This window comes from Mesoplodon mirus (genome assembly GCF_964341445.2).
Source record: "Mesoplodon mirus genome assembly, chromosome: 5".
NCBI classification, from domain to species: domain Eukaryota; kingdom Metazoa; phylum Chordata; class Mammalia; order Artiodactyla; family Ziphiidae; genus Mesoplodon; species Mesoplodon mirus.
The window spans coordinates 111,618,971-111,634,447 of NC_138980.1; the positions used below are offsets into that span (position 1 = coordinate 111,618,971).

The following is a 15,477-nucleotide window of genomic DNA, read 5'->3' on the forward strand; positions in this document are numbered from 1 at the left end:
ATCACCCTGATACCAAAACCAGACAAAGTTGTCACAAAGAAAGAAAACTACAGGCCAATATCACTGATGAACATAGATGCAAAAATCCTCAACAAAATACTAGCAAACAGAATCCAACAGCACACTGAAAGGATCATACACAATGATGAAGTGGGGTTTATCCCAGGAATGCAAGGATTCTTCAATATATGCAAACCAATCAATGTGATACACCATATTAAAAAACTGAAGGAGAAAAACCATATGATCATCTCAATAGATGCAGAAAAAGCTTTCGACAAAATTCAACACCCATTTATGATAAAAACCCGCAAGAAAGTAGGCAGAGAGGGAACTTACCTCAACATAATAAAGGCCATATATGACAAACCCACAGCCAGCATCGTCCTCAATGGTGAAAAACTGAAACCATTTCCACTCTGATCAGGAACAAAACAAGGTTGCCCACTCTCACCACAATTATTCAACACTGTTTTGGAAGTTTTCACGATGGCAATCAGAGAAGAAAAAGAAATAAAAGGAATCCAGGACTTCCCTGGTGGCGCAGAGGTTGGGAGTCCGCCTGCCAATGCGGGGGACGCGGGTTCGTGCCCCGGTCTGGGAGGATCCCGCGTGCCGTGGAGCGGCTGGGCCCGTGAGCCATGGCCGCTGGGCCTGCGCGTCCGGAGCTTGTGCTCCGCAACGGGAGAGGCTGCGACCCTGAGAGGCCCGCGTACCGCAAAAAAAAAAAAAAAAAAAAAAAAAAAAGAAGGAATCCAAATTGGAAAAGAAAGATTAAAGCTCTCACTGTTTGCAGATGACATGATACTATACATAGAGAATCCTAAATATGCTACCAGAAAACAACTAAAGCTAATCAATGGATTTGGTAAAGTAGCAGGATACAAAATTAATGAACAGAAATCTCTTGCATTCCTATACACTAATGATGAAAAATCTGAAAGTGAAATTAAGGAAACACTCCCATTTACCATTGTAACAAAAAGAATAAAATTCCTAGGAATAAACCTACCTAAGGAGACAAAAGACCTGTATGCAGAAAACTATAAAACACTGATGAAGGAAATTAAAGATGATACAAATAGATGGAGAGATATACCGTGTTCTTGGATTGGAAGAATCAACATTGTTAAAATGACTCTACTACCCAAAGCAAACTACAGATTCAATGCAATCTCTATCAAACTACCAATGGCATTTTTCACAGAAGTAGAACAAAAAATTTCACAATTTGTATGGAAACACAAAAGACCCCGAATAGCCAAAGCAATCTTGAGAACAAACAACGGAGCTTGAGGAATCAGACTCCCTGACTTCAGACTATATTACAAAGCTACAGTAATCAAGACAGTATGGTACTGGCACAAAAACAGAAACACAGATTAATGGAACAGGATAGAGAGCCCAGAGATAAACCCATGCACATATGGTCACCTTATCTTTAATAAAGGAAACAAGAATATACAATGGAGAAAAGACAGCCTCTCCAATAAGTGGTGCTGGGAAAACTGGACAGCTACGTGTAAAAGAATGAAATTAGAACACTCCCTAGCACCATACACAAAAATAAACTCAAAATGGATTAAAGAGTTAAATATAAGGCCATACACTATAAAACTCTTAAAGGAAAACATAGGCAGAACACTGCATGACATAAATCACAGGAAGATCCTTTCTGACCCACCTCCTAGAGAAATGGAAATAAAAACAAAATAAACAAATGGGACCTAATGAAATTTAAAAGCTTTTGCACAGCAAAGGAAACCATAAACAAGACAAAAAGATAACCCTCAGAATGGGAGAAAATATTTGCAAATGAAGCAACAGACAAAGGATTAATCTCCAAAATTTACAAGTAGCTCGTGCAGCTCAATATCAAAAAAACAAACAACCCAATTCAATAATGGGCAGAAGACCTAAACAGACATTTCTCCAAAGAAGATATACAGATTGATAACAAACACATGAAAGGGTGCTCAACATCATTAATCATTAGAGAAATGTAAATTAAAACTACAATGAGATATCATCTCACACCAATCAGAATGGCCATCATCAAAAAATGTACAAACAATAAATGCTGGAGAGGGTGTGGAGAAAAGGGAACCCTCCTGCACTGTTGGCGGGAATGTAAATTGATACAGCCACTATGGAGAACAGTATGGAGGTTCCTTAAAAAACTAAAAATAGAACTACCATACGACCCAGCAATCCCACTACTGGGCATATACCCTGAGAAAACCATAATTCAAAAAGAGTCATGTACCACAATGTTCACTGTAGCTCTATTTACAATAGCCAGGACATGGAAGCAACCTAAGTGTGCATCAACAGATGAATGGATAAAGAAGATGTGGCACATATAGACAACGGAATATTACTCACCCATAAAAAGAAATGAAATTGAGTTATTTGTAGTGAGGTGGATGGACCCAGAGTCTGTCATACAGAGTGAAGTAAGTCAGAAAGAGAAAAATAAATACCGTATGCTAACACATATATATGGAATCTTAAAAACAAAATGGTTCTGAAGAACCTAGGGGCAGGACAGGAATAAAGATGCAGACCTACAAGAGATTGGACTTGAGGACACGGGGAGGGGGAAGTGTAAGCTGGGACAAAGTGATAGAGTGGCATGGACATATATACACTACGTAATGTAAAATAGATAGCTAGTGGGAAGCAGCCGCATAGCAAAGGGAGATCAGCTCGGTGCTTTTTCACCACCCAGAGGGATCGGGTAGGGAGGTTGGGAGGGAGGGAGACACAAGAGGGAAGAGGTACCGTGATATATGTATATGTATAACTGATTCACTTTGTTATGAAGCAGAATCTACACCATTGTAAAACAATTATACTCCAATATAAAGATTTTTTTAAAAAAACAAAAAAACTTGAGAGAAAATTGAATGTTTAAAAAAAAAAGAGGATATCTAAGATTTCAGAAATTAAGAATTTCTTCCCCTCTCCCAAAATCTGTAAAAACTTATCTTCTAAGAATTTTTTTAACTCCAAACCATAAAGTTTCAACTGAGGAAGTAACAATTAATCACCAATACAGGAAAAGAGGTAAGTTTATAGAGAGAGTTCACAAAATATGTTTTGCTAGCAAACAGATAACCTTGATCTGTTCAATGAATATGCTGATGATTTACAAGAGCATCTCGATTATATTGAAAATAAAGAATATATGCCTATTGATCTATGTTAAGAGAGTAACAGTCTACAGCAGTGATTCCAAGCCATGTTTTCTTGAAATGTTTCAAGGATTCCACAAACATTTAACTCAGTTCAAACAATGTTCTAAAGTTCTTAAAATAATAAACACATTTAAAGAGGTATATCCAAAAAAAGAATAAATTAAGACTATATTAAGCAATTTATAAAAATCATGGATAGGCCTGTTCAGTAGGAAAAGCTTCACATTATAGCAAACAAAAAATTACAAAATAGTTCAGTCATTTTCTTCATCATTAAATGTGAGAAAGATCTTTTTAACTTAATTGTAACTGAATTTAGAAAGACAGCCAGAGGTTGGTGCTGGCTAGAGAGTCCAAAGGTGCTCCAATGAGCCTTCTCAGCGTGTGTGAAAACTTACGTCACTTCAGTATATCTAAAACTTTAATTCTCCAGAACACACAGTTTCTCTGTTCCTCTCAACTGCAGTTGTTAGGCAAATTACTACTCTACTTAAAAATCAAAGGAAAAATGATACCATAATCTCTCCCAAAGTGCCCTTGACTCTTTTGACAAAGAAAGTAATGATCAGGGGCCCTTCCAGAGCTAATGGCTCCAAATAGGTCTCCTCAGATAAAGACTCGGGAGCAAATTGAACCACTCCATTTGGATCACCAAACTTCTGTATCTAGAAAGAGAAACAGAGAGCAGAGTGAAAATGTATATAACAGCTATGGATGAAATTACGGTATCCAATATATCAATACACTGATGTATTGTGTATGTACAAGATAAGCTGAGGAAATGAAAGAATCACAATCATGATACTTGGATATAATCCACCTAGCTACCTGATTTTTAAAAACCTTCTTTATTACACTGATTGTTACCCAAAACAGGTAGGTTCTTATCCCCCAAGGATAATGGGAATAAGTGTTCAGAAAACTACAATTTGTAGAATCACCAAAGGATAATACTTCAATGACTGAATTTAGCTTTATTCGCCTCTCATTTGCTTCATTTAACCAGTTAAGTTTAGCTAACCTCTTTCTACTCGTTATGATATAATACAATATGGAGAGAAGCAAAGGCCCTGTGACGGTTAATTTAATGTGTCATCCTGGCTAGGCTACAGTGTCCAATTGTTTGGTCAAACACTAGTCTAGATGTTGCTGTAAAGGTATTTTGCAGATATGATTAATATCTACAACCAGCTGACTTGAGGTCACGAAAATTGTTCTCAATAATGTGAACGGACCTCATCCAATCAGTTGAAAGCCTTAAAGAGCAAACACTGAGGCTTCCCGGAGAAGAAGGAATTGTGCCTCAGGACTGCAATTTAGGAATCCTGTTTTGAGTTTCCAGCCTGCTGGTCTGCTCCACAAAATTCAAACTCAAGACTGCAACTTCGGTTCTTTCCTGGGCTTCCTGCCTGCCAGCCTGCTTTATGGATTTTGGACTTGCCAGACTCTACAATCCCATGAGCCAATTCCTTAAAAAAAAAAAACCTCTCTCCTTCTCCATATATATTTCCTAATAGTTCTGGTTCTCTGGAGACATCTGACTGATACAGACCCCAGACAAGAGTGTTTTCCAAACTTAAAAAAAAGGTGCATCTTTCAGTCTTTTTTTCAGTAACCTTGGTCCCCAGTACTTTCTGCCCAAATGGACTGGGTGATTCATGCAAAATATGCTGAACTCGGATCTGATCCACACCATCATTGCCCTAATTGAACAAATACCATTCTTCCTTCCAACAATCTGACTTGTGACTATCTGTGAACTTTTGTGTACTTTAATGGCAAAGATATCCAATGCATATGATATGACAAATGTCTCCTCTCTAAAAGTGCCAAGTATCCCCAAAACGTCAGATTTTCTCAGAAAGTATAAAATAAGTATCTCTCATTATCTTAAAGCCTTTAAAAATTATCAATAATGAGGCTATGGAATAAACTAATATAACAACCAGAACATCTGACCCACAGGAATTACTATGACTTCATTTGGTCTTATAACTTTCAATTCATCATAAGCCCACAGAGTTTCAACAAATGTAAATGCATTTTCCAATAAATCGTTAAATCCAAAATTTTGTGGGCAAAACAAAGTCAGACTTACTGTTAATGTAACATCTTTAGCTCTGGAGTCTAATTTAGCTTCTCCTTTCACAAGTTTAAGTTTAATAATGAAAGTCTTTTCAAGTTCAATGTCATCATGAGGATAGACTATCAGAATGATGCTTCTCACTCCACCTTCCCCATCTCCAAAGGAGAAGGACCCGCTCACCGGGTCTGCGATATCTCTGTTCTGTGATGGTAAGGCTTCCTGAGAATTGGGTCCGACTATCTCCCAGTTTACCTGCAGGGTGTTTGTTTTTTTAATAGAAACGATCAGCTTTAAACAAAGAATTACTTAGCAGGATATGTAGTATTAAAAATATATATAATACATGTGAAAATTATTCTAGAGTATCTCCAGCAAACTCCTATGCTATCAACTCATGTTGCTTAAAACAATATTTGCAAATATAAGCTATGTATCTATAGAATATCTGTTTTCATGAATAGCAATGTCTAACAAGTAAAGAAAGATCTGAATACCCAGTCATTTGTTATCACCACAGGATAACAAAAACATAAAGGTACATATTCTAAATATACATATTAGAGTAATATGAACTTTAAAAATATGAGTACAAACTGTCTTGCTAGTGCACAGCTTCTGTCCATCAAAACCTATTTGAATCAGACTATAAAATCATGTGAAAGGTCTGCTGGGCATGCAGCAATAAATATACTTAAATTCCTAGTGTAAGAGGAACAGAAATTTTCATAAATTGTTACAAGAAACAAAAATTTTATATTGCAACAAATGCATTTTTTAAAGTTTCTATAATTTAAAATTGTATACTTTTCATATGCAAAAAGAAAGAAAACTGGGTACTTCTCTTTGCTTGTTTCATCTTTCATCAGCATTGGACACAGCTGACCGCTTCTTTCTCTTGAAACACTGTGTCCTGTCTGCCTTGGCTTACATGTTACTCACATAACACATACCTTCCTAGTTTTCCTTCTTTACTTCTCAATCTTTTTGGCTGGCTCTCCCTCCTCAGATCCCTAAATGTTGGGAGCCCTCGCTTGGGTCTATACCCCTTACATCCCTGTCTACACTCCTTAGGCCAGTTTCAAATGCCTCCAGGTGTGTCAACATCTTTTGAATCTGTCTGCAGTCCTGACCTCCCCACAACCCACACTCGAACTTCCCCCTGTCTACCTGCCCCTCCACTGGGGTGTCTAGTAGCTATCTCAAATCAACAAGGCCAAAACAGAACTCCTGCTTTTCCCCCAAGCTTCGGCATCTCAGTAAACAGCACTACAATTTAACCAGTTGCTCAACTAAAATTCTAGCAGTTATCCTTGATTACTCTCTTCCCCTCCACAAGCCCAGTGAATTTTTCTTTCAGAACATACTCGATGTCCATTCCCATCTGGCCAGCTGCATCTCCACCCGTCTGAGCCATCGTCAGCTCTGCCCTGGGCTATAGAGGGCAAGAGCCTTCTAACTGCTCTCCCTGCTTCTACTCTGGCTTCTTGACAACCCATTTTCCTCACAGCAGTTATAAGTGAGCTGACAACCCAGTGACACTGACATCATTCCCCTGCTTAAAACTCTCTAATGGCATCCTATTTTCACTTAGACTCATCTTTAACCTGGCTTAGAAAGTTTCTCTGTGACCAAACACCTACTGGCCCCTCTGATCTATCTTGTGCTGTTATCCCTTCATTTCCAAGCCCAGCCACCACATGGACCTCTGCATACCGCAAACATGCCAACTTTGTAGATCTGCACTAGCTAATCCCTCTGCCCAAATGCTCATCCCTCTAACAATTACTTGAGCACCTCTTATCATCTTTCAGCTTTAATATCACACCCTTACCATCCAATCAATAGTGGCCAGCAGGTCACTTATGATTGTGTCTCCTGATTTTACATTCCTGCCAAAAACTTAGTGTTATCAGATCATTTTCTTTTCATTTTTTTGTTTATTGTTTGAAAACTTTATGAGAACAGAGATGAAGTCTGTCTTGTTCACCAGTGCGTTCTCAGGGCCTATAACAGGGTCTGGTACATGGAAAGCCCCCTACAAATACTTGCTGAGTTTTACCAGAATCCTTCATTTAATTTTTAACTTTCTCTCAAGAGTGTCCTGAAGACAGTTATATGCCTTATGCATTTTTATGTACTTCAAAGGATTTCAGAAGCTGCTTTATACCTACTAGGTAATTAATAAGTATTACTGACTGTGAATAAATAAATGACTATATTTAAGGAATAAGAAAATCCAACACCATATCTATCAATCCAAATTATTTTTTAAATCATGGCGAGAATAACTCTACCTGAATCTCTCCCAAGAGTCCTCCAGTCCGCTCCAGCATCAAGGGTAAAATCATTGTAGAATTGGGATTAGGAACAGAAATTTTGCTTTGATTGAGAAATCTTACTACACCAAAGGGAGAGTCACTCTTGGCAATCGTGATTCTGCACACTAGGTGGAGCCCAAGGACCGCTCCACCAGTAGCTCCAACGAGCAGGATTTCAATGGGCTCCTCAAATTCACTGCATAGCAAGAAGGAGCAATTCTGTGAGTCTAAACATATTAAAATGCTTCTAAAATCCAAATAACTAGTCATTTTCCAAATTGGTCATACATATTCAAGGCACAGTAGTCACACACCAAGTGGTAAGAAGAGGGTGCTTAGCTAAAAGCACAAATGATCACTTCAATATTATATAAACTGGGATAGTTATTAGACTTCCTTCCCCTCTTTTTAATTGCTTAATGCATTAAGGAAGTGATCTGCAGGATGTTTCCACATTCTGATTAGACTTTTCAAATCTAGAAGAATAAAAATTATTATTTCTTCTTCTGTTTGAGAAAAAGTGATGCACAATCACAATGGACTCCCAATCCCTTTTTCCCTATCTCAGCACCTCCTAAAGTGTCTCACTCATTTTTCAATGGGTACAAGTATAATCTAAAATTCTATTATCAGTGCAAAACATAGGTAAGGACTGGAGCACAATACTCATGCTTTACATATGCCCATGTTATTTCCAATATCACTAAATAGTTTTACCTTTCATTGTCATCAATGATGGAAACATTTATAAAACTTAAGCTCTGCCCATGCTGAAAGGTGACTGAACTACCATGCAGTACATAATCAACACCACCAGGAACTGCAGAAGAGCTCTGAGAGATGACATCAGCTGTCACATGGCCGTAAGTGCCATGAAGCCTCATCACTGGAATCATGATCATCCCTACGTCCTCCTCCACTGTAACAGGAATTTGAAGTTAATTAGTATGCCAGACAAAGCAAGTGACTTTTATAAGATTCAGTCAAATCAAACATGACAATTAAATATAACAGTACAACACAAGCACTCAATTTTTCCGCAGTTCATTTATCGCTTTAAAAAACAATTAGTGAAAATGTCATGACAATTTTTTTAGGAGAACTACAGTATGTCACAAGTTGAAAATTATAGTGAGCAGTGTAAGTTAGAATTTAAATAATTGATTTAATCATTAGCATAGCCATTCTTTCTCTGTGTGCCACATATAAATAAATAACCCTTGCTTTTTTGACAATGCTAGATGAGCACAAAAAACACTTAAAATATGTGTACTCAAAGGAAACCATTCTGGATTGTTTCTGCATATTTAACTGAAACATCAGTAATATAAAAAAATAAGGTGTATGTTATTTATATCATGAGTGTTTGAAAAATCCATATATAAAGACGATTCTGTTACATTTTCAGTTCCTATGAAATCTACTTGTAAATCTGAAAATGTTTCCTCAGTGCTTGATTTCAACTTAAAAATTCTATTCATATTTTATTTCTTCTTCAGCTATGCTAACATATGTATATTAAAATATCATTTAATAGCGTTCACACTAGCCAGGGCTAAATAGTACTGAACTTACATTGTAATTATAAATGCATTGTCCCAAATATCCCCAAAGATAGTGAATCAAACAGAAATCAGTGAAAAAAAAGATCCAAGTCCCATTTTTCTGTTGGTGTAAAAATGCAGCCTTTTTTTACTCGCTGTAGACTGAAGTTCACAAAATGGTGATGTTTTCCATGACTTTACCCATGAAGTCAATACAAATCAACTCCTAAAGTGATTTCTGATGAACTTTAAAAATGGCTAGATAACGAAAGAATTTGACGGAGGCAATGAAGCCAAGAAATTAATTGCAACAAGAAGACACCATGTTTATTTTGAAAGGTATATTCATATTCTGCTTTTGAATAAAATCAGAAAAAGCAGCCACCTCCTTCTATCAGGAGGAAATATAACCATATATTCTGCATTCTGCTTCTACAAGAGGGGAGAATTGGCAAGATAAGGCAAGCTGCTATTAGAAACTGTTTCAAGAAAGCATGACTAGGAGTCCAGATACTACCTGTACCTGCGGTCCAGTAAAATATTTCAAAGGTGATTATTCATCAGGAAGTGAATATTCACTGATTTCTAATCACAAAGGAAATTAAGCATTACATAAATTAGAAATATATTCATAAGTGTTCAAAATATAAACATTTCAACAATCTTAAAGTTAAACATAATTTCTCTAAATGCCTTATTCCCAACCATTCCACTTTGCCATACAAAAGTGAGATTCAAGACTGCCCAAAGGTAACTCAAAATATATTTTAAAAATAAATATGTAAATATATATAAAGGTATATATAAATACATACAAAGGTGTATATATGTGTACACACACACGCACACACACACACATGCACACACCACAAACCAGGAAAATTTGCATACGGCAATTCAAACTGACAATGTCGTGCTGAGGTACTCTAATTCAGAAATTGGTGGTAAATTTATAAGTAACGTTACTGAACCTACCTTCAAAGGCAGTATACCTTGGGTCAAATTCAATGATTCCCTCTGCGTTATCATTTTTCATTATGATGATTCGGACAATGGAGATGTCTCCTATTTCAGGAGGTTGATCCAGCTGAAGTCCATTTTCTTGGATGGTAAAATCATACCCTCTTTCAGAGTCATAAAAAATAAATAAAATAAACTGAGTATAATTGTTTAGCATGAATTGAAGAAGGGTCCTATTAGCTCCTATAATTTAGTCCTATTAAGCTTTTTCATCCTTTTAAAGATCCCAACACGAAAATACTTTTCTTTTCTGAAATGATGTTTGAAATATATTTCTGTGCTGTTCCCAATTATCACTGCCTGCATAAAACCAAAACTAATGTAAAGTTATTAAACTTAGGCAATAGGAAGATAATAAAACTATTAGGAAATTGGGAAGAAGTTGGAAAATGAACCTCTGGGGCTAGGAATGTACTGCTGAACACATACTACAGTAATGGGTCACGGAAGGGAATGTACATTAAATTGTAGTACACTCAAAGACGGAAACCAGCTGGGCTAGAGATCTACAGTGTTAGGTTGAGAGGATTACTTTATTTTATTTTTTATGGAAGAGAGAGTTACTTTAAGGATATAATGAGTGTCATGCCACTAAAGAAATTTTAAGCTAAACCATCAAGATTCAAGAAAATATTCCAGTTTCTGTGAATATCAATTAAATCAATGCCTCTATTCTTTCATATAGATGGTAGTTTACTTGTCTAGCAATATATTTCTGCTGAGAAAGTCTCTTTTAAAGATTGCTATTACTCCCATCAAAGAAAAGTTTTGACTTCCTGGGTTTTACATCGCTTTAATTCCTGAAGCCACCAAAAAAGATGGCACTAAACCATTTTAGTCCTTCCTTCAATTCCCAAATTCTATTTACCCAGTATTTTTAACCTACCTAGTTTGGAAAGGTTGAACGCTCATTAATTAGATTATATACAAGACAAAATTAGAAAACTGGGGGTTAAAATATTAAATGATAAGAGAAACCGTTATTAGTAGTCTGAGATGGATCATAGTTTAGCTGCTTACCGTAACTGAATAAAAAGGCAGTAAACTTTCTAGCAACTAGGCAAATTGGGTTTATACTACTCTCCTTTTCAGATCAAAGGAAGCCTAGAAATTTATCTGGAAGAAAAACTTGTTTCCTCAGAATTAAGCTTAAGTAGGAATTGCCTTTTTAAAGAGCAGCAGCGAAGACAAATGCCTCAATCCCCACTTAGTCAAAAACACAGATATAATCTCACACATAATGAGCTACATTTACCAAACTTCACTCACTTAATTAAAACAGTCAGTGACCATCTCAAGTTTTAATACACTTAATAGAAGTACAAATTCATTCCCATCGTCAGACACAGAATCATACCTGGGAAATTTAAGAGTTGAAGTGTTAGTGAGTCCACAATAATTTTTCCCGGGGGAATGATATACACTCTGCCTAAGTCATTCAGTATAATATTTTAGTTAAAAAAAGCTTTAAAGCATTGCATTCATATCACAAATGCAAAAGTATTTTCATTGAATGCACAAGTAAACTTCCTTTAGGACCTATCTAAGTGCAAACATTATTCCAGTTGAAGGTTGTATGTAAGCCATAGGTGCAGAGGTGCTTCTTGAGCCACTTAACCTGTAGGTATTCCATCTATTTCATCATGCAACACGTGTTTCCCACCCTTGTTAATCAAGTCACTGCACTAAATCAGAGAATGAGAGGGCCTCAATATGGTTAACTCTTGATTTTCAGTGAAAACACGGTGCATTAACTACCAACCATCTTTTACTCAAATTTTCTCCCCTGCTTCAAAAATGCCATTGGGCAAACATCTACCTCATTCATCACAAAGAAGACAATATTGTACAGTCTTCAGAGACATCAAGGAAAGAAATCTCTCAGTCCAGCCTGTTCCCTGCTGTAGAGACAGAGATGGAGGAACCAAAATCTGCCCCACCAGCTGACCTTTGACCTAGAGAACAGCTCCTCTCTTTCCTCACCAAATTACTGCAAGACTACACCATGTTCGATTCCCCTGCTGCCCAGAGTGACTTCACACAACAGAAACACATACTTTCAACTTTCAGGGAAAAATTTTACTTTAGAACATTGTATAATTAACAGTCTTTGCCACCACTGTCCTGGTCTAGTGTCACATAAATGTGAGACAAAGCAGGGAAAGACTGTTTTACAGTCAGTTCAGTATTAATCCCTGCACAACCTAGCTTTCACTCATCCTTTCTCTCTGTTTTGTTTCCTTTTCCCTATTTTTCTCTTTTACTTTACCTTCCCAGGAGTTCCACCTTTGTAATCACTAGGGAAAATTCCTCAGGGCCTTCAGGAAGGCTGTCATCAAGGATTTCAATGTGCACACTTTTCACCGTCTCCCTCGCTTCAAAGAGGAGCTGCCCTGGTGGAGGGATGAAATCCACGCCGGCCTCGGCTGTCCCACTCACAGCCTCAAACCAGAGCCTCACGGGGCCGAAAGAGCCACCCGAACGGATGACTGTGAGGTTAACCTATGCAAGAAGCAGTTTTTTATTTTGGATGAGTACTCTACCAGACAAGACTTAATTTTGAGTGTCTCTAATTCTATTTACCAGGATTATGTCGAAGTTACATGTAAATTTATCAAAATATATAAATTCTACGTTAAAGTGATATCAGGAACACGTTAATGAGTTTGTGAACACTTTACTTTGGAATATGAACAAAGAAACACATTTTAAAGATCACTCACAATATAAAAAATAAAAATGATATTTAAGATTTTAAGCATTTCACGCTCCACCTTTTGCACTTCCTCTGATACCCGAAGTTGTTCTTGTGAAAAGGCGAATCGTCCATAGGGAAAGTCACTAGCCACCACTGTGATGTTGGCAGTGCTGCTGGATTCACGCCATACCCCCCCGTCGCTGACTCCAGTGAGCTGAAACTCATAGAAACACTTTTCCTCAGGAATGTCATCATTCAAAGCCTAGAGAAGGACAGAAAGAGCCATGAGCAGCAGAAGCTGAACATTTTTAAAAAATATATCTATCATAAAAGCAAAACAACGAACTCTGTGATACTGACCACCTCCCACCACCCCACCCCCCAACCACACACACACACAGCAAAGGGCATAACAGCAATCAGTAATACTGATACCTGTAACACTACAATTGCTGCAGACTGTCCATCTCGCATTGTTAGTTTTCCTGAAGTTTCAGCAAATTCCCCCATGGAAGGAGGGAATATCCTCCAGTACACTGTGACCTCCCCAGAAATTGCTGGGCCACGAACGAGGCTACAACAACACACAAATGTATATTTCATTTTTATTGAAAGAGCTTTTCCTAAATATTTGCTCTATCCTTCAACAATAAAAAATTTTCAATTATTTCAAGAATATTATGAATTTCAATAACCCTATCTATCAACTATAAAGCAAAAAAAGTCTTTTAACTCCAAGACAGTAACACCCAAAATACTGAGCTTGTGTAAATCTGCTTGACAAGAATACTAGGAAAAGCTGAACAGTAAAAGTAGAAGGCTTAAAGGAATAAAAAAAAAGTACATATGGACTTTTCACTTACTACACAAGATACAAAGTACAAATAAAGAACAGTAAACACTTCACACATGCAATGTTAATGAAAAAACTACCAAAAAGATAAAGTTTTGACACAAATTCAACTACTTTATTGATAACTGCTATCTCACTCCTCATGAGAAAATTTATGATAAACAAAATTGCCTATGATCATACTACCCTAGTTAAATAATAGGTCCTAATTTTAGAACAATCAGAATAATAAAATCTTTGATCCAGATGATTTTTTAAGGAATGATTCTGTAGCTAAGGCACACAAGCTCACAGAGATGAAGTAACTCCTATTTTACATGGTTAGTGACAGAACAGAGCTGAAAGCACAGAATTCTTGATGTTACTCAGTGTGCGCTCCTTGGCATGGGGCTGTGCAAATAATCTAAAAAAACAGTCAGAAACCCTCTCATGGCCTACCCAGCTCTTTGGTGGGGATAATGGTGGACTCTGGGAGGGCTCACACCAAGGAGTACTACCCAGAACTATGGCTGCAACTGTCCTTGTCCCCACGGGGAGCCACAGGCACCCCTCCGCCTCTGCAGGAGACCCTCCAACACTAGCAGGTCCAAAGCAGAAGGCAGAAGGTACACACTCCCATTCCGCAAAGAAAGAGGTGCAGGGACCCTAAAGTAGCATTTTTTAAAAAGCTGTGTGGCTGACAGGGTCTTGGTGCTCTGGCCGGGTGTCAGGCCTGAGCCTCTGAGGTGGGAGAGCGAAGTTCAGTACACTGGTCCACCAGAGACCTCCTGACCTCACATAATATCAAACGGTGAAAGCTCTCCCAGAGATCTCCATCCATCTCAATGCTAAAACCCAGCTCCACTTATCGACGAGCAAGCTACAGTGCTGGACACCCTATGCCATACAAGTAGCAAGACAGGAACACAACCCCACCCATTAGCAGAAAGGCTGCCTAAACTCATAATAAGGTCACAGACACCCCAAAACAAACCATCAGACGCGGTCCTGCCCACCAGAAAGACAAGATCCAGCCTCATCCACCAGAACACAGGCACTAGTCCCCTCCACCAGGAAGCCTACACAACCCACTGAACCAACCTTAGCCACTGGGGGCAGACACCAAAAACAATGGTAACTACGAACCTGCAGCCTGCGAAAAGGAGAACCCAAACACAGTAAGTTAAGCAAAATAAGAAGAGAGAGAAACACACAGCAGATGAAGGAGCAAGGTAAAAACCCACCAGACCTAATAAATGAAGAGGAAATAGGCAGTCTACCTGAAAAAGAATTCAGAATAATGATAGTAAAGATGATCCAAAATCTTGGAAATAGAATAGACAAAATACAAGAAACGTTTAACAAGGACCTAGAAGAACTAAAGAGCAAACAAACAATGATGAACAACACAATAAATGAAATCAAAAATTCTCTAGAAGGAATCAATAGCAGAATAACTGAGGCAAAAGAACGGATAAGTGACCAGGAAGATAAAATAGTGGAAATAACTACTGCAGGGCAGAATAAGTAAAAAAGAATGAAAAGAATTGAGGACAGTCTCAGAGACCTCTGGGACAACTTTAAACACAACAACATTTGAATTATAGGGGTCCCAGAAGAAGAAGAGAAAAAGAAAGGGACTGAGAAAATATTTGAAGAGATAATAGTTGAAAATTTCCCTAATATGGAAAAGGAAATAGTTAATCAAAAAATACACTAGAAGGAATCAATAGCAGAATAACTGAGGCAGAGGAACATTCTACATAGTGGAAATAACTA

The 15,477-nt window shown here is 37.6% G+C and overlaps 1 protein-coding gene across 1 annotated transcript in view; it reads right to left on the reverse strand.

Annotated features, from left to right (window-relative positions):
- The window catches only part of ADGRV1 (adhesion G protein-coupled receptor V1), a gene marked incomplete at its 5' end in the record, with an annotated part of 528,497 nt that overhangs the window by 347,758 nt on the left and 165,262 nt on the right, over positions 1-15,477 (reverse strand). The window contains 8 exons of the mRNA XM_082623775.1: positions 3,716-3,865; positions 5,299-5,538; positions 7,581-7,800; positions 8,322-8,523; positions 10,124-10,272; positions 12,438-12,670; positions 12,943-13,128; positions 13,302-13,440. Coding sequence (XP_082479901.1) covers positions 3,716-3,865; positions 5,299-5,538; positions 7,581-7,800; positions 8,322-8,523; positions 10,124-10,272; positions 12,438-12,670; positions 12,943-13,128; positions 13,302-13,440 — 1,519 coding nt within the window. The remainder of the gene's footprint in view (positions 1-3,715; positions 3,866-5,298; positions 5,539-7,580; positions 7,801-8,321; positions 8,524-10,123; positions 10,273-12,437; positions 12,671-12,942; positions 13,129-13,301; positions 13,441-15,477) is intronic.